The sequence below is a fragment of the Vidua chalybeata genome, chromosome 22 (genome assembly GCF_026979565.1).
Source record: "Vidua chalybeata isolate OUT-0048 chromosome 22, bVidCha1 merged haplotype, whole genome shotgun sequence".
NCBI lineage: Eukaryota > Metazoa > Chordata > Aves > Passeriformes > Viduidae > Vidua > Vidua chalybeata.
The window spans coordinates 6,142,014-6,165,269 of NC_071551.1; the positions used below are offsets into that span (position 1 = coordinate 6,142,014).

General features: G+C 52.1%; 1 protein-coding gene across 5 annotated transcripts; it reads left to right on the forward strand.

The window, feature by feature from the left end:
* The first annotated feature begins 1,202 nt into the window (after nt 1-1,202).
* Nucleotides 1,203-18,738, forward strand: TMEM240 (transmembrane protein 240). 5 transcript variants are annotated; one of them, XM_053962724.1, is made up of 5 exons: nt 1,203-1,340; nt 2,017-2,306; nt 2,572-2,678; nt 13,178-13,386; nt 18,340-18,738. In XM_053962724.1, the coding sequence occupies exons 2-5, from the start codon at nt 2,250-2,252 to the stop codon at nt 18,486-18,488; spliced, it is 522 nt and encodes a 173-aa protein (XP_053818699.1). In that variant the 5' UTR covers nt 1,203-1,340; nt 2,017-2,249; the 3' UTR covers nt 18,489-18,738. The 5 variants fall into 5 exon arrangements, with proteins under 5 accessions (XP_053818699.1, XP_053818700.1, XP_053818702.1 ...); XM_053962725.1 differs by having other exon boundaries at nt 1,203-1,336; XM_053962726.1 differs by having other exon boundaries at nt 1,204-1,340; nt 2,537-2,678.
* The last annotated feature ends 4,518 nt before the right edge of the window (nt 18,739-23,256 follow it).

The following is a 23,256-nucleotide window of genomic DNA, read 5'->3' on the forward strand; positions in this document are numbered from 1 at the left end:
GAAACGCTTTTGTTCTCCACAGCTGGCAGAGTAACCAGCTGTATCCTCTCTGAGCTCTGCATTTCCATGGCAGAATCCACTTCTGAGCTCAGGAAGAAGTGGAAGTAGCTCAGGGCAGAGGGCTGTGCAGGATAAAGCAAGAGGTGCCTTCCCAGCCCTGCTGCTTCTTTGCATGAAGAGCCTGGCTTATGAAATGTTTCATGTGTGTGGTTTCATTAAAAAAAAAAAAAAAAAAAAAAAAAAAAAAAATCTGCAATGCAATCTGTGCTCTAATTTGAGGACACCATTTAGTGATTTTAATTGCGTGACAGTATTTTGGTATTTTCAATACCCAGTAGTAGGTTAATGACTGTTCCTTGAAGAATGGAGTTTATGTAACACCAGTCGTTACATAAGAAGGCTGATTGTGGCCTGAGGAGCAGGAGGGAAACAAATTTGCAAAAAATGCAAAACCCAGCACCAGCAAAATCTGCTTTGGTCACCGTGGGAAGCCCAAAAAAAAAAAGGAACACCTGGGTTCTAGCAAGGAGAAGCTCACCGTGAGGAAGGCTGAGGATGGGAGGGGAAGGCACTGCGGGACATCAAGCTCGGCCGCCACGCATTTCCCACGTGGTGGCTGCGATCGCTTCCGTTCCTCCACCTCGCCCCGTTTGCTGTAAAAGGAGCAACAACCAAACAAGCAAAAAGTTACCGGCTGGTCGCTGCTTTTCTTTTCCTTCCTTTCCATTTTCCCAGCAGCTCCTAAACGTGGCCTGAGTTGGACTGACCGCCAGCACGGTGGAACAAAGCCGTGGAGAGCGAAGCACGGCCCTTTCCTCGGCCTTAGGGACAGAGGCGGGACAGAGTTCTTTGTGTCACAACACTGCCGGGGGTCTCTCTGCATCACCCCGGCCTTTCCCGGGGGGCCCAGCCGGGGAGGATTTGCAGCCGGGGTGGGATTTGCTCCCCGCTCCGGGCGGCTCCGCTGCCTCCCTCGGGAGCCCTCGGGGTGCGGGGCCGGGACCCCCGCAAGGTCCCCGCGGTCCGTGCGGGCAGAGCCGGCGGAGGAGGCGCCCAGGGATGCGCGGGGGCGCGGCGGAGCGCGGGGCTCGCACCCCCGGGCGGAGGGAGAGCGGGAGGGGGGGGGGGGGGGCCCGGGGGGGCCGCGAGGGGCCGGGGCCGACCCCGGGCGGAGGAAGGGCGGGGTGAGGATGGCGTGTGGCACTGGAAACGCGGCCAAGCGCCGCTGCCGGGGCTCGGCGTGCGGCTGCGGGGCGGGGGGAGCCCCGCAGGGCCGGCCCGCAGAGCTGGAGCCGCCGCTCGCCATGAGCCGCTCCCGGAGCAGCGCCTCCCCCACGTAGGTAAATGCCCGGGGTGGGGAGGGGGCGGCCGGCGCTGCCTGGGCGCATCTTCCCCCTCGCTGCATCCCGCATCCCTCCCCTGCATCCCGCATCCCTCCCCCGAGCGGGGCCGGCCGGCGGCGCCCGGGAGGGGCTGGGCCGGGGGCTGCCGGCGGGGACAGCGCAGCCCCGAGCCGGGAGCATTTGTGGGGCTGATTTTTTTTTTTTTTGGGGGGGGGGGGGTGTTGAGGGTGGGCGCGGTGATTTGGGGGCTGGGGCATTTTATTTATTTTTTTTTTTTTTCCGATTTTTATTTGGCAGCGCTCGGCAGCGGGGATGATTTTGGGGAGGGTCGGCGGAGAGGATGCGATGAGGCTCCCCCGGAGTGGGTGATTTTTTTTGCAGCCTGCCTCCTCCTCCCCCAGCCTCTCCCCCCCACCCCGGGTTTGGCTGCCTCGCTTCCCAGTTGCTGCATGAAGGCTGTGCTTGCACCGGCGTGTGCCCGCTCCCGGAGCCGCGCACCCGCCGCCACCGCGGCCGGGGGGAGCCCGGGGCCAGCGGCGGGGGTGGAATTATTATTAATTTTTAATTTTTTATTTTTTTCTATTTTTTAATAATTTTTTTAAATTATTTATTTTAAATTTTTTTTAATTTTTTTTTTTTTTTTTTTTTTTTTTACCTGTCACATTCGTCCTAGAATAATAAAAATATAAAGCGGGCAGGGCGCGGGAGCCCGCGGCATCCCCGGCACGGGGGAGTGCGTGTGTGTGCGCGGGGGGCGCCCCGCCGCCCCGCCGCCCCCCGCCGCACCGCAGCGTGCGGGCAGCGAGCGCGATGCGCCCCGCGCTCGGCTCTGCGGAATAGCGCGGCCGCCGCTCGCCCTCCGCGGGCTGGGGGCGCACGGACCCGACCGCTGGCCATTCCCTCTTGATGTCCATGAATGCAAACACCATGATTTTCATGATCCTGGGCGCCTCTATCGTTATGGTAAGAGATTTTTGCTTATCTCCCTCCCCTCCATGGTCCCCCCCCCCCCCCCTCTCCCCGCACCCCCGCCTCCCTTCCACCTTCCCCCCGCACTGTCCCTCAGCCTGTGCACCTCTGTGTGTGCGTGTGCGTGTGTGTGTGCCCCCGGCGAGCAGCAAAGATTCTTTTCTTGATGACTGCTTCAGTGTCTGGCAATCAAACTGGAGTCAATGTTTTATTCCACCATCCAGAGTTGACCAGATGCCTTGGTTGTGGGCTCTTACAGGCAATAGCTTGCTTGATGGACATGAATGCGTTGTTGGACAGATTTCACAATTACATCCTACCGCATCTCAGAGGGGAGGACCGAGTTTGTCACTGCAACTGTGGAAGGTGAGTTACCTGCAGAGCGTCTCCCCTGCCCTGCCCCCAGCCCCTTCCTTCCCCCCGTGGCTCCCCGGGGAGGAGGTGACCAGGGACAGGGAGCTGCTGCCTGGGAGCTGGGCTACCATTTTTGCATTCTGGCTGTGTCTCACCTTCCTCAGCAGCTCCTGCATGAACAGGGTGAGAGGAGGGGTGGTGGGGGTTGGCTTTTTTTTTCTGGAGGAAGAGTTTTCTGTGGGCTTGGAAGTGCATTTTCCTTTGTGTGCAGGCATTGGGAGCCCTGGGAGAGTGAGTAACTTTGATTTAAACGTTTGTCGATTTGCCTTTTGTTGTCGGTTGGGCCGTGGTGTTTCCCCAGCCTGTTTGTGGTCTGGGTGTTGCAGTTGGTGGTGCTTGTGTGGCTCATAAATGGAATGGGGCTTGGAGAAATGAGAGGATCCCTGTCCAGGCTGGAACGTGGCCGCCTAGGACAGAGTCGCTCGGAGGCTTTGCGATCAATCTTCCATCAGATTTTAATTCCCTGTGGCTTTTCCTCCTGAACACAGCACACTGAGGAGGCTGGGCTGAGCTTTTGGGCGGGCCAGGAGCGTCGGGCTGGATGCTGTGGCAGGACTGGTGCCTCTGCTGTGCACAAGTTTATGCCTGGACAAATACCTGCCTCCCTCCGTGCCTCCTGGCAACGCTTCATCCTGCCAAACAACATCGCTCTCGTGCGTTATCCCTGAAGCGCTCAGCTTGAAACTGGGCTCTGCCTGCTCTGGAATCCGTTCAGGCCCAGGGCTGGGCTCTGGCGAGGTGGATTTCACCTTTCTCTGTGGGACTGCTGCTGGTGCTCCTCGTGCTGCTCTCCCGGAGGCCTGGCTCCCCTCCTGTGCCTGGTTACTCACTGCCTGCGGGAGAGTTTCTCGCCTGTGGGGGAGGAAAGCAGCGTGAGGCTGTGCCAGCTAAAGGACACGCTGGGAGAGCCCTCCCTTGCCACATGCAGCCTTTGGGTTTGAGCTTTCCTCCTCCTGGAGCTGCCTCTGGAGCCAGCTGTGTCCTGTCTCCCAGGTGTCACCTCCCCCCGGTGCCGCTGGAGCGGGAGCTGGGATGTGCTTGGCTTGGGGAAGAGAAAATGCTTTGCCTTCCTCCCCACGGCTCCTCCTCAGCCTCCTGGGACAGAGCAGCAGAGGAGGCACCAGCAGCACCTCCAGGGCCAGGAGCAGCCAGGCCTGGGGGAGGTGGCAGCACCCTCAGCTCCTGGGGCATCTCCCCCTTTGAGAGGCTGTGGGAAAAAAAACTTCCACACTGTCTTCCACTCGGCTCTGGCAAGGATTTGCTTTTTCTGAGCTTTTTCCTTGATGTTTTTCACTGGTTTGAGAGTTTTCCTCTGCTTCTTCCACCAGTTTTCCTTTTTACTCGTCGCAGCTTGCTTCAGTGCTGGTGAAAACGGGCTGCTGGTCATGGGCTGTACTGTCGGGAGTGGCTGAGGAGTGTCAGGTCTCACTGGTGGCTTGGCTGAGTGTCCCCTGTGCCCAAGGCTGGGGAGGTGGCAGGGGCACCCCTCTCTGCTCTGCCTCTGTGCCTGCAGAGATGCTCTTGAGGCAGATAAATTGGCCTTGGCACTCTCCACAAACACCACCGGGTCGTTTCCTCGAAAGTGCACAAAAAAACCTTCCAAACTGCCGAGCTTGGACGTGAGAGGAGGCAAAAAAAGCAAAGTTTATCCCTTGCCTCAGGTGTGTGGGAGCAGTGGCTCTTGCCAACAGAAGCAGCTCAGGAGCCTCTGAGCGTTGGCTCCGAGCTGCTCCTCCCTGACCAGGAGGTTCCCAAGCCCTCCCCGTGCTGTGCCACCCGTGCTGAGCCGTGCCCTGACCTGCTGCCCCCGTGGCAGCGTTTGGAGCCCAGGCTGGACGTGCCCTGTCCCCTCTGTGAGCTGCCCAGGAGCCCTGAGCCCGGCCCTGGGGCAGGAGCTGCTCCCCCAGGCAGGGCTGTGTCCTGGAGCCTCTTGTCAGCACTGATGAAGAACTTAATTTGCCAACAAGCAGAGGGAGTCCTCGGAGGAGGGAGCTGGCTGCAGCTCAGCGTGGTGCAGCGAGGAGTGGGGAAAATCAGGAAATGTTGCAGAAATGGAAGGGAAGGAGGAACTGGGATGAACGAAGATTGATGTGCAGCGGGCTGAGCTGCTGCAATTAATGATCTCCCTCCTGCCCCGGCCTGGGTCGCAGTGTCAGGCAGACCCAATAATTCATTCAGAAATGTTTTCCCTCCTCTCCTCTCCTCTCCTGGTTGTCTCCTTCCTCAGGCATCAGAGAGGACCCAGTTTGGGTGGAATTGTCCAAGCACCCAGGCTGGGTGTGAGTGCCTGGCCCTGGATGGGCTCTCCAGGAGGAGCTGGAATCTGCTCTGGGCTTGAGGGGCTGGAGCCGCCCCAGAGGTGCTGGCTGCGGGCAGGGAGGGCTGGCTCCGTGTGCCAGCTGTGCCAGGGGATGTGGCAGCACCCCCCAGGCCGTGGGGGAGCACCCACAGCTGGGAAAGCTCTGCTGCCTCTGCTTGGGAAGGGGAGCTGAGCCCTGCCGGGCTGTCCTGGCGCCTCCTCAGCCTGGATCCCCGCTCCCCCGGCACTGGAGGAGTTCCCAGTGTTCCCAGTGTTCCCAGCTCCAGTTTGGGAGTCCCTGCTCCCTGTCCCCACGTCCAGCTCCAGCTGGACCCGCTGTTGGTCCCTGGGGAGGCTGGCAGGCAGCAGCAGCAGCTGTGCCCAGGCTGTGCCCACGTTCTGGGGGCTCTGGGGCCACTGGAGTCGCGCTGGGGCAGGGCCAGCAGGGCTCAGCTGCCCCTCGGAGAGCTCCTGAGGCTCAGGGAGGCCGTGCCCGGGCTCTGTCCTGGTGGGCAGGGCTGTGCCTTGCCCTCTTCTCCCCTCTGAGGGACTCTGGCCCGGCAGGCAGGTCCCAGGACGGGTACAAGGAGTGCTGGGCATCGTTTTTGCCGTGTTTTTAAGCATTCGGTGTGTTTGCAGTGGCTGGGAAGGACCAAGACAGTGGGGAAGGAAAGCAGCCCCATGTCCAGGTGCTGCTCGGGGCTCAGCCCCACCTTCACCCTTCCCCGTGGCTCAGGGGCCCTGGGGCTGAGGCTGTTTGTTGTCATTTCATGCCAGGAGTGATTTGCTGAGCTGAGAGGGCCCGGGAGGTGCTTTTGAAGTCAGATGGGAGCTGTGAGAGCCAAGAGGGAGCTGTGACACCTGTGCTGTGCAGGCTGCAGGGCCTGGAGCCCTGGGCTGTGGGGAGCTGGGGCTGCCTGCAGCTGCTCAGGCTGCCCTGGCCCATATTTGCAATTTTTTAGGCGGCCCTGAGCCTCTGTTTGCAGTCTGAGTGAGCCTTTGCTGTGGAGTGTCCCTGCTCTGGTGGCCGAGCTGGACGTTTCCCTGGGCTCGGAGGGTGACAAATGTCCTCCCCTGTGCAGGGGAGGTGTCACCATCGGCCTGGGCCGGGGTTTTCCCCGCTCCAGAGCAGCAGAGGGAGGAGGGCAGAGCCGCCAGCACCCCCAGGCCACGGGAGAGCACCCAGAGCTGGGAAAACTCTGCTGGAGAAGGGGAGCTGGGCTGGGCTGGAGGCAGAACCTGAGCACAGAGCCAGGGCTGGCAGCTGGGGTGAGCCTGGCAGGGACAGGGACAGCTCCTCTGTCACATCTGCCTCAGCCGGGGGTGACAGCCGGGGGTGACAGCCGGGGGTGACAGCCACGCTCCCTGCCTCCTGCAGGGATGTGCCTGCCGGCACTCTCCATGCCCTGGAGGCATCCAGGCTGTCCGGAGCCCCGTGCCCGACTCTCAGCCCGCTCTCCCTCCCTGCCTGGGCTGGGCTGTCCCCGGCGAGGGCAGGGCTGGCCGGGACTGACCCACCCCTCCGCCCCGGGCAGCAAAGGGTCCCCGCGCAAGGGAGCAGATCCGGAGCTGGGTGATGTCATGCACAACAAAAGCACCAAAGGGCGTCCGTGGGGGAAGGCAGGGTGAGCTGGAGGGAGCAGATGACACCCGGACAGAGCGAGGAGCCACCAAAACAGCCCCGGGGGCTCCCAGGTGGCTGCTCTGGAGAGAACGGGCCCTCCCGAGCTCCGCTGGGTTTCCTCCTTGCCGCTGACCTTCTGGGTGACCTTGGCTGAGTCCTTCCCTCGCAGGAGCAGGGCTGGGAAGGGCCGGGAGCAGTGTCAGGAGTGTCCCCCGGGTGCCAGCAGCCTGCAGCAGAGCCCGGCCGGCCCGGGGACGGCTCTGCTGCCCCAGGGATGCTCCAGCGCTGCTCTCCCCGGGCTCTGCCCGGGAGGGAAGGGAGCTGAGAGGTCCTAAGAGGAGAGGAAGGGGAGTCCTGAGAGGAGAGCCTGGGGACGCTGCCATGCCCCGGGCTGGGCACAGCAATGTCAGGAGGCTGCTGGCCATGGCCCTGCCCTGATGCTGGGATCACTGGGGAGGGTGGCACTGCTGGCAGGAGGGACACGAGGGACGTTTCTCCTCTGTTTGCTCCTTTCCCAGCCACTCTGGAGACCCCTCCGTGCCCAGACCCTCCGTGGATGTTCTCGCCCGGTGCTGGCGACCACCAGCCCTTCCCCGGGCTCCTGGCAGCTGTGCCAGTGCCGTGTTCCCAGCAGGACCAGGAGCAGGGAGATGCTCTCGGTGGTGCCACCACCCTGCTGTGCCTGGCCCTGCTGGGACCGGCCCTGCGAGCCCGGGGCTGCTCGGGAAGCTGAGAACGGCCGCAAGGTCGGGCAGGGCTGGGGACAGGGCGGCTCTGCCTCGCTCCAGCCCCGCCTGGGGGCTGCACGAGCCCAGCTGCCCCAAATCCCGCTGCAGCTGGCCACGGGGAAGGGCTCGGGCCGGCCACGATGTGGCAGCTGCAGCGTGAGCCCGGGAGATGTGACGTGGCTGCCACTGTCACCTGCCCGGGAGGGAGCCGGGCTGAGCCGGAGCATTGGCGCCTCCCTGTCCCCATCCCTGTCGCCGTCCCCATCCTTGTCCCCCATCCCTGGCCCTGTCGCTGTCCATATCCCTGTCCCTGTCCCCATCCCTGTCACTGTCGGTGTCCCCCATCCCCGTCCCCATCCCCGTCCCCGTCCCCATCCTTATTCCTGTTGCTGTCCCCCGTCGCTGTCCCCCGTGCCCATCCCTGTCACTGTCCCCGTCCCTGTCGCTGTCCCCATCGCTGTCCCCATCGCTGTCCCTAACACTGTCCCCGTCCCTGTCGCTGTCCCCATCCTTGTCCCCATCCCTGTCCCCCTCCCCGTCACTGTCCCCTTTGCTGTCCCCGTCCCTGTCGCTGTCCCCACTGCTGTCCCTGTCGCTGTCCCCATCCCTCTCCCCCTCCCCATCGCTGTCCCCGTCCCCATCATTGTCCTCATCGCTGTCCCCATCCCTGTCCCCATTGCTGTCCCCGTCCCCATCCCTGTCCCCATTGCTGTCCCCGTCCCCATCGCTGTCCCCATCGCTGTCCCCGTCCCCATTGCTGTCCCCATTGCTGTCCCCATCGCTGTCCCCATCGCTGTCCCTGTCCCCATCGCTGTCCCTGTCCCCGTCGCTGTCCCCATCCCTGTCCCCATTGCTGTCCCCGTCCCCATCGCTGTCCCTGTCCCCGTCGCTGTCGCTGTCCCCGCGCGTGTCTCAAGCACCCCGTGGCTTTCCCGAGCCGCGCTGTGGCTGCAGCAGCGGCGCTCACACAAGGTCACCGCAGGGGACAATAGCGCTGGGGACAGCCGAGAGGAGCGCGGCAGCTTCTCCCCCCGTGCCACAGCCCGGCACGGGGACACGTGCGCAGGCACACAGACCTTGGTCTGTCTGTCTGTCTGTCTGTCTGTCTGTCTGTCACCTGGGCCGGGTGGCAGCAGAGCGGGAGCTCCTGGCCCGGCTGTGCGTGAATTTCTGTCCCTGGAATTTCTGTCCCTGAAATTTCTGTGGAAGCTCCAGCACAGCCAGGGTGGGCACAGATCGGGGTGTTTTGGGATATCCTAAAGGTGGGCACAGCTCGGGGTGTTCTGGGATCCCCTGGGGATGGGCACAGCTCGGGGTGTCCTGGGATCCCCTAAAGGTGGGCACAGCTCGGGATGTTTTGGGATCCCCTAAGGGTGGGCACAGCTCAGGATATTTTGGGATCCCCTAAAGGTGGGCACAGCTCGGGGTGTCCTGGGATCCCCAGAGGGTGGGCACAGCTCGGGCACAGGGTGAACCTGGCAGCAGCTGGAGCTGCCCAGGGTTTGGCCCTGAGGAATTATTTGGTTCGTCCTTTTCTTGTAAATAATCACGGGCAGAACCTGGGTTTGGTGGGTGAGGGCCATGTGTGGCACCTCTCTCACGGGGATTTGGGGACAATGGGACACTGGGACATGTGTGCAGGGGTTTGGGGACACTGGGACATGTGTGCAGAGATTTGGGGACAGTGGGACATGTGTGCAGGGGTTTGGGGTCAGTGGGAGATATGTGCAGTGATTTGGGGACACTGGGACATGTGTGCAGGATTTTGGGGACAGTGGGACATGTGTGCAGGATTTTGGGGACACTGGGACATGTGTGCAGGGGTTTAGGGACAGTGGGACATGTGTGCAGGGGTTTGGGGACAGTGGGACATGTGTGCAGGGATTTGGGGACAGTGGGACATGTGTGCAGGGGTTTGGGGACATGGGAGATATGTGCAGGGATTTGGGGACAGTGGGACATGTGTGCAGAGATTTGGGGACAGTGGGACATGTGTGCAGGGGTTTGGGGACAGTGGGACATGTGTGCAGGGGTTTGGGGACAGTGGGACATGTGTGCAGGGGTTTGGTGGCGTTGGAACACGGGAAGTGCTTGGCTGTGTTCATGGGAACCCTCCCCTTCCTTCTGGGGACCCCCGACCCTCCTGCAGCCTCTGCCCCCCCGATTTCCCAGCGCCAGCAGAGGGAAAATCCCTGTTCCAAACCAGGGGCAGGGCTGCCCTCAGCCCCTGCTGCCACCAGAGCTGGCACCTCGTGTCCCTTCCCTTTCCCCGGCTGGAGGGGCTGCTTGCCAGCCCGGAGCCGGTGCCAGCCCCGTGCCAGCGCCGTGCCCGGCTCCGCCGGAGCTGGCGCAGGTGGCCCCCATTAGGGCTGTTTTCAGAGGGTTCCTTCGAGCGGAGCTTTGTTTGTGTCAATATTTGGACGTTTCTCAGGCGTCATTATCGAGCAACCTGCACCTCATGAATATTCAGAGGCCTCGGCGATTGCCTCGCTCCGCTCCGCCCGTGGGAGCGGGGCCGTGCCTGGGGAGGGACAGGGACACGGGCCCGGGGTGCTGGGGACGCTGGGCAGCGCTGGCACAGCCCCGCTGCCCGAACTGTGGGCACTGGTGGTGCCAGGACTGTGCTGGTGGAGGGCACGTGGGGGTGGGCATCACCTGGGTGGGTGTGCGGTCACGGCAGTGCCAGCAGTGCCCACCTGGGCAGGGACAGCTCCATCAGTGCCCACCTGGGCAGGGACAGTGCCAGCAGTGCCCACCTGGGCAGGGACAGTGCCACCCTGCTCACCTGGGCAGGGACAGTGCCCACCTGGGCAGGGACAGTGCCAGCAGTGCCCACCTGGGCAGGGACATCAGCTCCAGTGCTCACCTGGGCAGGGACAGTGCCAGCACTGCCCAACTGGGACAGGGACAGTGCCCACCTGGGCAGGGACAGTGCCAGCAGTGCCCAACTGGGCAGGGACAGCTCCAGCAGTGCTCACCTGGGCAGGGACAGTGCCCACCTGGGCAGGGACAGTGCCACCAGTGCTCACCTGGGCAGGGACAGTGCCAGCAGTGCCCACCTGGGCAGGGACAGTGCCACCCTGCTCACCTGGGCAGGGACAGTGCCCACCTGGGCAGGGACAGTGCCAGCAGTGCCCACCTGGGCAGGGACAGTGCCACCAGTGCTCACCTGGGCAGGGACAGCTCCATCAGTGCCCACCTGGGCAGGGACAGTGCCAGCAGTGCCCACCTGGGCAGGGACAGTGCCAGCAGTGCCCACCTGGGCAGGGACAGCTCCATCAGTGCCCACCTGGGCAGGGACAGTGCCAGCAGTGCCCACCTGGGCAGGGACAGTGCCACAGTGCTCACCTGGGCAGGGACAGCTCCATCAGTGCCCACCTGGGCAGGGACAGCTCCATCAGTGCCCACCTGGGCAGGGACAGTGCCAGCAGTGCCCACCTGAGGTGGTTTTGGAGCCTGTTCTTCAGCCCAGCCCGGAATTCTGCTGAGGGAGCTGTATCATCACCCCATACTTTAAAGGATTTAGACTCTGAGTTTAGGATGAAATATGGCTTGAGGCTTTCACATTTATTTCTTGCTTGCTTGCTTGTTTTTTTTGGGAGGGTTTTTTTTTGGTTGTTTTTTTGGGTTTTTAAAAATTTAATTCTAAATGTATGTCACAAATTATAACTATTATACATATAATAATATATAATATAATATAATATAATATAATATAATATAATATAATATAATATAATAATAATATAATATAATATAATATAATATAATATAATATAATATAATATATTCCTCCCAAACTCTCTAAACTCTGATGAGGGAGGGACACTGATGCCTTTTTGTGCTACCTAAAACCAGGCAAAATTAAGAGAATAAAAGCATGTTTTTTTATATTTATTGAAGGGCCTTCAGGTACATTTAGGGCAGAATAACCCCCCCCCAAAAAATGGACAACAAGTCACAGGTTTTTATATTTTTATAAGTTTGGTCCATTTGCATATTGGGGGTGAATCTCCCAATTACAGCTTCAGGTAATGAAGGAATTTTGGGAGAAAAATTGTCAAAATACAATACATCATATTTCAGAATAAAATAAGATACATCATATAGCCAACCCAGGACAGTTTGGGGATTTTTTTATTTTATTATTTTTATTTGTTTGTTTGTTTGGTTGGTTGTTGTTTTTGTTTTGGTTTGATTTTGGTTTTGGGTCTTTTTTGTTTGGTTGGGGTTTTTTTTGTTGTTTTTTGTTTGGTTTTGTTTTGGTTTGTTTGTTTGTTTTGTTTGTTTGTTTTTTTGGTGGTGGTTTTTTTTTTTTTTTTTTTTTTTTTTTGTTTCTTTTGGTTGTTTTGGAATTGGTTGGGGTCAGGGACCAGCTGGATCCAGCTGTGGCTCGGGATCCCAGCAGAGTCACAGTTTGAGTTAGAGAGGGGAGTAAGAAGTTAATATGTAGAATAGGGTAGTTGTAGGACTATAAAAAAAGTAAAAGACTTTAGAAAAAGGCCCCAAAGCTAAGAAAGGCTGGGAAATCTCAAAACCTTCTCATGGGAAGCCAGGAAGTTCAGAACCAAGTGAATACATTGATATTTATCACATGGAACAAGAAAGAACAAGAACTTATTGATAGCTCAAGACGTGAAAAGTCCTGGATATATGCTTTGCAAAGATAGAAGAAGTTTCAATCTTAAAGAATGAATTATTGTGTATTGTTTGAGGTTCACAGAAGTCCTTTTGTTAATGTTAAACACACGTGGGTCCTTTTCTTATTAGAGTATAATAACTTTACACCTTTTCTTTTACGTTGTTGGTTCAAAGAATATGCAGAAGAAGGCTTTGCATGAGCTGCCAGCTGGTCTCTGATCTGGATTTGTTGTTATTTTCGTGGTGTCTCTTGCTTTTTGAATGATACAAACAGAAAATAAATCCTAAGTCTGCACCCAGTCAGGGTCCCGTCCCGTCTGTGAGACTCGGACCGATCCAGCAGAGACAGTCGCTCTTTAAATAGTAAATTAATGCAATATAATATGGCTTTAATTAAACAGATCCTTCAGCCTCCTGACCTGGAGCAGACCTCAGCATTTCTTCCCCTCAGGGCTCGCCTGATTTCCGACAGGGAGGGACGGGCAGGAAAGGCAGAAGAAGAATGTCCGAGCCCAGCACATCCCCCTGGCTGCCCTGGCTGGCTCCAGACCCTGGCAGGGGCTCAGAGACCTTGGCATGAAGTCAAAAACACCTGTGGCTTCCATTTTAGCCCGTGGAAAAAACTCAATTTTGTATGAGGAATTACAAGCCACAAGGGTTTGAGCAGTGTGATATTTGAATTAACGTAGGGTGGAAAAGTAGAAATTTGGGGTTTTTTTAGAATATAATTCAGGGGGTCAAGGTGGAGGGATTTGGGTGTGTCCTGGCCTTCTTCTCCTCCTCCTTGCCCTCCGTGTCTTGCTGTGCTGGTGACACTTTTCTGTTGGTTTCAGGCACAGACACACTGCCCAACATCAATGACAGACATTGGCACGTTCCTGTGAACACAGACGCGTCGTTTTGAGTGTAGAAGGTGGGAGCCACCCAGGGCTCGGGGCAGATGGCCACGGCCTCCTTTCAGGATGGACCTCAGCAGGGCAGAGAGAGAACGTTAGCGATAAGGGAAAATAAACAGCCTTGGAAACGCAATCAAACACGTTCCAGGCTCCTTTGGCTGCACGGGCTGGGACAAGGATTTCACACTGCTGGGGTCCCCATAAGCTGACCCTGACAGAAGAACCTGCACTGACTTTTTCCCCCGTTTCCGCCCCGTTTCCAGGCACCACGTGCACTATGTCATCCCCTACGACGGGGACCAGTCGGTGGTGGACTCCTCGGAGAATTACTTTGTGACTGACAACGTCACCAAGCAGGAGATCGACCTGATGCTGGGGCTGCTGCTGGGCTTCTGCATCAGCTGGTTCCTGGTGTGGATGGACGGGGTGCTGCACTACGCCGTGCGCGCCTGGCGGACCAGCCGGCGCTATGGTGAGTGCTGCTCTTCCTCCTCATCCTCCTCCTCTTCCTCCTCCTCTTTCTTCTCATCTGCCTTGTCCTCTTCCTCCTCATCTTCTCCTCTTTCTTCTCATCTTCTCCTCTTTCTTCTCATCTTCTCATCTTCTCCTCTTCCTCCTCTTCTTCCCATCTTCTCCTCTTCCTCCTCATCTCCTCGTCTTCCTCCTCATCTTCTCCTCTTCCTCCTCCTCTTTCTTCTCATCTTCTCCTCTTCCTCCTCCTCTTTCTTCTCATCTTCTCCTCTTCCTCCTCATCTCCTCATCTTCCTCCTCATCTTCTCCTCTTTCTTCTCATCTTCTCCTCTTCCTCCTCCTCTTTCTTCTCATCTTCTCCTCTTCCTCCTCTTCTTCCTCCTCATCTTCTCCTCTTCCTCTTCCTCCTTCTTATCCTCATCTTCCTCCTCCTCTTCCTCCTCATATTCTCTTCTTCCTCTTCTTCCTCCTCATCTTCTCCTCTTTCTTCTCATCTTCTCATCTTCCTCCTCCTCCTCCTCATCTTCCTCCTCCTCCTCCTCATCTTCTCCTCTTTCTCCTTTTCTTTCTTCTCATCTTCTCCTCTTACTCCTCTTTCTTCTCATCTCCTCCTCCTCTTCCTCCCCTTCCTCCTCCTCCTCCTCTCTCAGCCCCTGCCTGTCGTAGCTGAGACAGAGACAATACAAAGCAGCACACTCCGTTTTTATTTTGCACACACATTCTCACAAAACATTCTTACAAAGCTCCCAATTCACTCATTGGCCAGGGAACACAAACCAAGGGCTCATTGCAACAGGCAGCTGCAGCTTTCTCTTCTTTATCCTTCCTTATTTCTTGGTTTTTGTGTCAGTGACCTCGGTAGAGAATTCCTTCAGGGCTGAACATGGATCCTCTTCCCAAACTTCTCTCTGGCTCGCAGAATTCAAAGTAAAACCTCTTCCACACCTGCCCTCTCCCTGGAGCCTGGGGCAGCTGGAAAAGGCCAAGCTGCTGCTTTATTCCACCTGGACCTGGCACAAATCTGGGATTTTCCAGCCCCCTGTATCCCCCTTGCTCTGGATGCTCCCAGCCTGGGGTGTGCCAGGATTCCGTGACCCGGGCAGGAACGTCGGTGTGGGAATTCTGTGGGCAGAACATCTTCAGGCTGCACCAAACCCCCCCAGGAAAATCTGGATTTTTATTTTTTCCCAGCTGCTGGGAGAGCAGCCTGGTGCTGGCTGTGTAAAGCTGTGACACTGCAGTGACAGTGACAGACACCTGTGGGGCGCCAGCTGACACCCCATTATTTCCAGTTCCGTATTTCCATTTCCATATTTCCTTTTCCATATTTCCTTTTCCATATTTCCTTTTCCATTTCCATATTTCCTTTTCCATTTCCATATTTCCATTTCCATTTCCATACTTCCTTTTCCGTTTCCATATTTCCATATTTCCATTTCCATATTTCCATATTTCCATATTTCCATATTTCCATTTCCATTTCCATATTTCCACATTTCCATTTCCATATTTCCTTTTCCATTTCCATATTTCCATATATTTCCATATCTCCATTTCCATATTTCCATTTCCATTTCCATATTTCCATTTCCATTTCCATATTTCCTTTTCCATTTCCATATTTCCATTTCCATATTTCCATATTTCCATATTTCCATATTTCCATTTCCATTTCCATACTTCCTTTTCCATTTCCATATTTCCATATTTCCATTTCCATATTTCCATATTTCCATATTTCCTTTTCCATTTCCATATTTCCATATATTTCCATATCTCCATTTCCATATTTCCTTTTCCATTTCCATTTCCATATTTCCTTTTCCATTTCCATATTTCCATATTTCCATTTCCATATTTCCATATCTCCATTTCCATCCCTTTCCACCCCTCACCCCGGAGCAGATGTGGAGAGCTTTTTGTCCAGCTGTGCCATCAGCCCCATGTTGGGAAAAGGTCAGGCCAGGTTTGGAGCAGTCGAAATCCCGAATTATCACCCTGAGAAGGAGCAGCAGATCCTTCAGAGCCTCCCTCTGCCCCATTCTCCTCCCTCAGCCCGCGGATTTTCCTATTGGGAGGAGGAAAAAAAAAAACAGGGGAATGCATTCAATTAGAGAACGACTGGAAATTCCCTCAAAACGTGCCCACAAATCCCCGTCTGCAGCTCTTGCCTGGTGGTGCTGCTCAATCCCAGCTCGGGGCGAAGGCGAAGCGAGCAGCAGAAAGATTTCTCTGCAGGCCCAGAAGAAATTCTAATTAGGGACGTGGACTCTGCTTCTAAAAACTCAGATTAAAAACCAGATTCATTTCCCATCACTCTTCCCAAATGCCTCCGTGGGCAGGTTCGGAGTCAGGATTCTCCCGGGGCTGCGCTGCTGCTGATTTTCCTGGGAGATTTTCCCGATTTTTCAGCTCCTGAGAGGGAATTTTGGGGCTGTGGCTCCTGATTTTCATCAGGGATCAGAGCCCAGGACCTCTCCTTGTGCTGGGATCAGCACCCCGGCGGGAGGGAGGCTTCTCTTTTTAGTCGTTAATTTGGTATTTTATTTTTAGCCATTATTTCGTATTTTTTTAAAAATTTTTAGTCATTAATTTAGTGGTTTATTTTTAGCTATTATTTAGTATTTTTTTTATTTTTAGTCATTAATTTACTATTTTATTTTTGGCTATTATTTAGGTTTTTTTTATTTTTAGTCATTAATTTACTATTTTATTTTTAGCTATTATTTAGGTTTTTTCTATTTTTAGTCATTAATTTAGTATTTTATTTTTAGCCATTATTTCGTATTTTTAATTTTTAGTAATTAAGTTCGTATTTTATTTTTAGCTATTATTTAGTATTTTTTTATTTTTAGTCATTAATTTACTATTTTATTTTTAGCCATTATTTAGTATTTTTTATTTTTAGTCATTAATTTACTATTTTATTTTTAGCCATTATTTCGTATTTTTTTTAATTTTTAGTAGTTAATTTAGTGTTTTATTTTTAGCTATTATTTAGGGTTTTTTTCTATTTTTAGTCATTAATTTAGTATTTTATTTTTAGCCATTATTTCGTATTTTTAATTTTTAGTAATTAAGTTCGTATTTTATTTTTAGCTATTATTTAGTATTTTTTTTATTTTTAGTCATTAATTTACTATTTTATTTTTAGCCATTATTTAGTATTTTTTATTTTTAGTCATTAATTTACTATTTTATTTTTAGCCATTATTTCGTATTTTTTATTTTTAGTAATTAAGTTCGTATTTTATTTTTAGCTATTATTTAGTAGTTTTTTATTTTTGGTAATTAATTTACTATTTTATTTTTAGCTATTATTTAGTATTTTATTTTTAGTTATAAATTTTTTTATTTTATTTTTAGCCATTATTTAGTGTTTTTTAGTCATTAATTTACTATTTTATTTTAGCCATTATTTAGTAGTTTTTTATTTTTAGTAATTAATTTACTATTTTATTTTTAGCAATTATTTAGTAGTTTTTTATTTTTAGTCATTAATTGGGTATTTTATTTTTAGCCATTATTTAGTTTTTTTTTTATTTTTAGTCATTAATTGGGTATTTTATTTTTAGCCATTATTTAGTTTTTTTTTTATTTTTAGTCATTAATTTACTATTTTATTTTAGCCATTATTTAGTATTTTTTTTTATTTTTAGTCATTAATTTCGTATTTTATTTTTAGCCATTATTTAGTAGTTTTTAATTTCTGGAAATTAATTTACTATTTTATTTGTAGCAATTATTTAGTAGTTTTTTATTTTTAATCATTAATTGGGTATTTTATTTCTAGTAATTACTTATTATTTTTAGTAATTATTTATTATTTTTTATTTTTAGTAATTAATTTAGTATTTTCTATTTAGGAATGATTTATTATTTTTTATTTTTAGTAATTAATTTAGTATTTTTAGTCATTATTTCATATTTTTAATTTTTTTTTTGAACAGGATAAAAAAAACCTTTGGTGGTTTTGTTTATTGCTTGTTGTGTACAGTGAGGTATATGAGGTACCAACACTGTCACTATAATAATTAATGTGTATAAATATTTGCATTTGTAAATCGATATGCATAAATTAGCAATTTTCAATTGGTAATTATTATCTATATGCCAATATGTCAATATGTTAATATATTGATATAGTGAGGTATTGATATATTAATGTATTGATATATTGATATATTGATGTGTTGATATATTGATATATTGCTATATTGATATATTGACATATTTATATATTGATATATTGATGTATTGATATATTAATGTATTGATATATTGATATATTGATTTATTGATATATTGATATATTGATGTATTGATGTATTGATATATTGATACATTGATATATTGATATATTGATAAATTGATGTATTGATATATTGATATATTGATGTATTGATATATTGATATATTGATATATTGATTTATTGATATATTGATATATTGATGTATTGATGTATTGATATATTGATACATTGATATATTGATATATTGATAAATTGATATATTGATGTATTGATGTATTGATATATTGATATATTGATGTATTGATATATTGATGTATTGATATATTGATATATAGATATATTGATATATTGATGTATTGATATATTGGTATATAGATATATTGATGTATTGCTATATTGATATATCAATATATTGATATATTGATGTATTGCTGTATTGATATATCGATATATTCGTGTATGAATGTATTAATAATTAACCTCCATGAAGTGATTTTGTAAAGCTCCTCTAGTTAAGGCGTGAGGTGAACGGTGATGAATTCTCAAGCTTTGGGAATTCTCTCCAAATCCGTTTCCCACTGGGGGTGGTGGCACAGGGAGGAGAAGGGCGAGCTCCGCTCCCGTCCCTGCCCAGCCCTGCAGGGACCTCAGGGGTGGCGTCCCTGCACGCCCTCACCTTCCCTGTCCTCCCTGCCTTCCAGACAACTCCTGGTCCTGGATCCCGAAATTTTGTAACTTGAAGGAGCTGAGGAAGCGTCACCACCGGCAGTACGAGGAGGCCACCGGGAACATGGTGCACATCAAACAGAAGCTGTACCACAACGGGCACCCCAGCCCCCGGCACCTCTGAGGGACCCCCAGCCTCCAGGGACTGCAGCCAGCTTTTAAAACACACACAGGACTCCTCTTCCTCCTGGGGAACGGCCTCTGGATCGCTCCCGAGCCAGCTGAGGACACGGATTTTCGGGATCCATCCCGGGTGTCCGCGGGTGGACACGCCACGATGCACAACTAAAGCCAGTCCTGGATGCTCTGCAGCCAAGGCTTTGCACTGTGTTCCACATTTTATTGTCAGACTCGTGTAAATATGTAAAAAAAAAAAAAAAAAAAAAAAAAAAAAAAAAAAAAAAAAAAAAAAAAGAGAGAGAGAGAGAGAAAAGAGATTTGCATTCTACTTTCAACCCCCCCTCCCCTCCCCATTTTCCTGGCTGTCCTGCACATCCTGCTGGGAATGTTGGATGGAGGTGGGACAGCACCGAGAAGATGCAGAGTGTCTCCTCCAGGAGCTCCAGCCCCCCAAAAGTTCTCTGCTCCTCTGCCTGGGCCGTGCCCTGCTCTGCCCCTGCCTGCACGGGCCTGCCCGCTCACAGGTTTGCATGGGGGCAAGGCACAGCGGCCCCTGGCTGGGTTTCCTTTTTTTTTTTTTTTGCTTTGGTTCACGTCCTGGGGAGTTGCTGTGGGGGAAGGAAGGGCTGGGATTGTGTCCGGGGTTTGATGTTTGCATTGCTGTCCACGAAACCTGCCTTAAGCAACCCGACCCCAGAGCCAGGGCTGCTGCTGGGGTGGCACCTTTGGGGGTGGCAGGGCTGCTGTCCTTCGCCAGAGGAGGGTGGGATGTGTCAGATGTCACTAACCAACACCCCCCAACCCTTGCCTGGGAGGAAAGGAGCTGCTCTGCCCCCCTTCCTGCAGGGTGAGCCTGGATAAAACACCCCAAAACCCCAGAGAGCAGCACAGAGGGAACCCTGAGCAGGGTGAGCCTGGATAAAACACCTCAAAACCCCAAAGTGCAGCACAGAGGGAGCCCTGAGCAGGGTGAGCCTGGATAAAACACCCCAAAATCCCAAAGTGCAGCACAGAGGAGGTCCTCAGCAGGGTGAGCCTGGATAAAACACCCCAAAACCCCAGAGAGCAGCACAGAGGGAGCCCTGAGCAGGGTGAGCCTGGATAAAACACCCCAAAAACCCCAAAGACGCCAGAGACCAGCTTAGAGAGAGCCCTGAGCAGGGTGAGCCTGTTTAAAACACCCCAAAACCCCAGACAGCAGCACAGAGGGAGCCCTGAGCAGCCTCCTCTTGTAGGGTGAGCCTGGTTAAAACACCCCAAAACCCCAAAAACCCCAGAGAGCAGCACAGAGGGAGCCCTGAGCAGGGTGAGCCTGGATAAAACACCCCAAAAACCCCAAAGACGCCAGAGAGCAGCACAGAAGAGGTCCTCAGCAGGGTGACCCTGTTAAAACACCCCAAAACCCCAGACAGCAGCACAGAGGGAGCCCTGAGCAGCCTCCTCTTGTAGGGTGAGCCTGGTTAAAACACCCCAAAACCCCAAAGTGCAGCATAGAGGGAGCCCTGAGCAGGGTGAGCCTGGATAAAACACCCAAAAACCCCAAAAACCCCAGAGAGCAGCTCAGAGGGAACCCTGAGCAGCCTCCTCTTGTAGGGTGAGCCTGGTTAAAACACCCCAAAACCCCAAAAACCCCAGAGAGCAGCACAGAGGGAGCCCTGAGCGGGGTGAGCCTGGTTAAAACACCCCAAAATCCCAAAGTGCAGCACAGAGGAGGTCCTCAGCAGGGTGAGCCTGGTTAAAACACCTCAAAATCCCAAAGTGCAGCACAGAGGGGGCCTTGAGCGGGGTGAGCCTGGTTAAAACACCCCAAAATCCCAAAGTGCAGCACAGAGGGAGCCCTGAGCGGGGTGAGCCTGGTTAAAACACCCCAAAACCCCAAAGTGCAGCACAGAGGGGGCCCTGAGCGGGGTGAGCCTGGTTAAAACACCCCAAAACCCCAAAGTGCAGCACAGAGGGAGTCCTGAGCAGGGTGAGCCTGGTTAAAACACCCCAAAACCCCAAAGTGCAGCACAGAGGGGGCCCTGAGCAGCCTCACCCCTGCTGCACACCCAGCACCCCCTTCCTTGTGGGGTTGGGCTTGAGGGACAGGGGGAGACCAAAGCCCAAAGTCCTCCCCAGACATCCCAAATGTCCCCAGGGCTGAGTCACACTGCGAGGATGCTCCAAAGTGGTTTTGCACCTGCTGCTCCTGGCGTGGGTTTTGAGGTGTGGATGGGATCAAAAAGCAAAAAGCAGTGTCCCAAAACCCCCAAAACCTCCTTTAGGGCCAGCAGAGGGGCCTGGAGGAGCTGTAGGGCCAAGGGGTGTCTGGTGCCTGTCCTGGTCCTGGCTGGGCAGGGGAGAGAGGATTTGTCAGCAGGGATAAAGGATATAGGGATAAAAATGCCATGCCCAGGAGCCTGAGAGTCCTGAACCCTCACCACTGCCCCTCCACTCATCATTTTGTATCCAGTGGGTTGGTGCAGAAATGGGGAAAACACCCAGAACTGAAGGATGCTGAGCATTGCCAGAAAAATCTCCTTTTTTTTTTTTTTTTTTTTTTTTTTCCCACGGATTCCTTGGCACTCTCAGCAGCCTCCTGCTGTTTGATGGCAGGGAAAAGGACACCACAACTCCTGCTCCTCCCTCCCTGCTCCAGCTCCTGTGTCTTGGGGTTGTTTTGTTCATTTCCTGTGCCCAGTCCAGTTAATTACAAGCCCCAAAATATTCCCATTTTTCTGCCATTCCCACTTTTGCTATTCCCTAGTGCCTCTTGTCTTGGAGCCCCAGGTTCTTTCTGGACCTCAATAATTGCCTGGTCCATATTTTGTCTGTCTCTCATTCCTGGCTGTGATGTCCAAAATTCCTTAGGATCTAAGGAATGACTTTTCCTTGAGCAGCCTCCTGGCAGGGAAGAGCAGGGTCTGTGTTATCAACAATTTATCAACAGCATTTTGTAGGGGAGAAATTTCCATTGGGATAAGGACAAATACTGAGTCCCTGGAACCGGTTATGTAAAAAAAAAGGGGGGAAAAAAGCACTTTAAAAAGCAATTTTTCCACTGATCTAAACTCAGACTGAATGTAAAGCCTGGCTCTGCCCTGCTCCAGCAGCTGAGCTTGGTTGAAATATTAAAAATGAAACAGCTGGAAAGGGTGAAGTGATGGCTCACACCTGTTAAGTTTGATCTGGCTGATCCATGACAAAATTCCATAAAAATTTGATGCTCTGGAAGAGGGGGAAAAAAAAATCCAACATAATAAAAATGTTCTTGTTGTAAAAAAACCCCAGATTAAAAAAAAAAATCTGCTGGGTCTGGAGCCTTTTGAACTTCTCTCTTGTTCAAACTTAGGCAAAAAAAAACCCCCAAAAAACAACCAAACAACCAACCAAACAAACAAAAACAAAAACCCCAGCCAAAAACAAACAAACAAACAAACCCTCACAAAATAAGAAACAAGAAATATTCTCAGTGCAATTAAATTTACTGGAATAATTCACTTTAATCCAGGGAAACCAGACAGGTTTTGTGGGCCAAAATTTGAAGGCCAAAATTCCTTCCTGTGCACGGAGGGAATCCTGACCCAGCAGATCTGGGATGGCATCAAACTCCTGAGCAGGGACACCAAAAACACCCCAAAAACCCCCAAAATAGGAGAGTTTTTCCCAAAAGCCACAGGTCTGAGCTGTCTCCTCTTTGGGGAACGAGGTGCCAAGGCCCCCAGAGAAGCAGAAGGTGAAGGAGGCAGCGGGTTTGGGGTCATAGGGCTAGGGTTTGGGGTGATAGAGCTGGTTTGGGGTGTTACAGCTGGTTTGGGGTGTTACAGCTGGGGTTTGGGGTGACAGAGCTGGGGTTTGGGGTGTTAGAGTTGGGGTTTGGGGTGTTACAGCTGGAGTTTGGGGTGATAGAGCTGGGGTTTGGGGTGTTAGAGTTGGGGTTTGGGGTGATAGAGCTGGGGTTTGGGGTGTTACAGCTGGGATTTGGGGTGTTACAGCTGGTTTGGGGTGTTACAGCTGGGGTTTGGGGTGATAGAGCTGGGTTTGGGGTGTTACAGTTGGGGTTTGGGGTGTTACAGCTGGGGTTTGGGGTGATAGAGCTGGGTTTGGGGTGATAGAGCTGGTTTGGGGTGATAGAGCTGGGGTTTGGGGTGTTACAGCTGGGGTTTGGGGTGTTAGAGCTGGGGTTTGGGGTGTTACAGTTGGTTTGGGGTGTTACAGCAGGTTTGGGGTGTTACAGCTGGGGTTTGGGGTGTTACAGGTTTTTGGGGTTGTCACAGCTGGTTTGGGGTGTTACAGCAGGTTTTTGGGGTGTTACAGCTGGGGTTTGGGGTTGTCACCACAGGTTTGAGGTGTTACAGCTGTTTTGGGGTTGTTACAGCTGTTTGGGGGGTACTGCAGCTGGTTTTGGGGTGCAGAGGAGAGGAAGAAGAGGAGAGGAAGAAGAGGAGAAGGAAGCAGAGAGGGAAACAGAGGAGAGGAAGAGGAGGAGAGGAAGAAGAGGAGAAGGAAGCAGAGAGGGAAGCAGAGGAGAGGGAAGGAAAAGGAAGCAGAGGAGAGAAAGAGGAGGAGAGGAAGAAGATAAGGAAGCAGAGGAGAGCAGAGGAGAGGGAAGGAAAAGGAAGCAGAGGAGAGGGAAGGAAAAGGAAGCAGAGGAGAGGGAAGATGTGGCAGAGCCAGGAGCAGCCGCTCACCCCGGCTGGGCTGGGGGGACCCTGCTGTGTGTCCGTGTGTCCAGAGCTCTGTCTGTGTGTCACCGTGGCCCTGCACAGAGCCTGTCCCTCCTCTGGCACCTC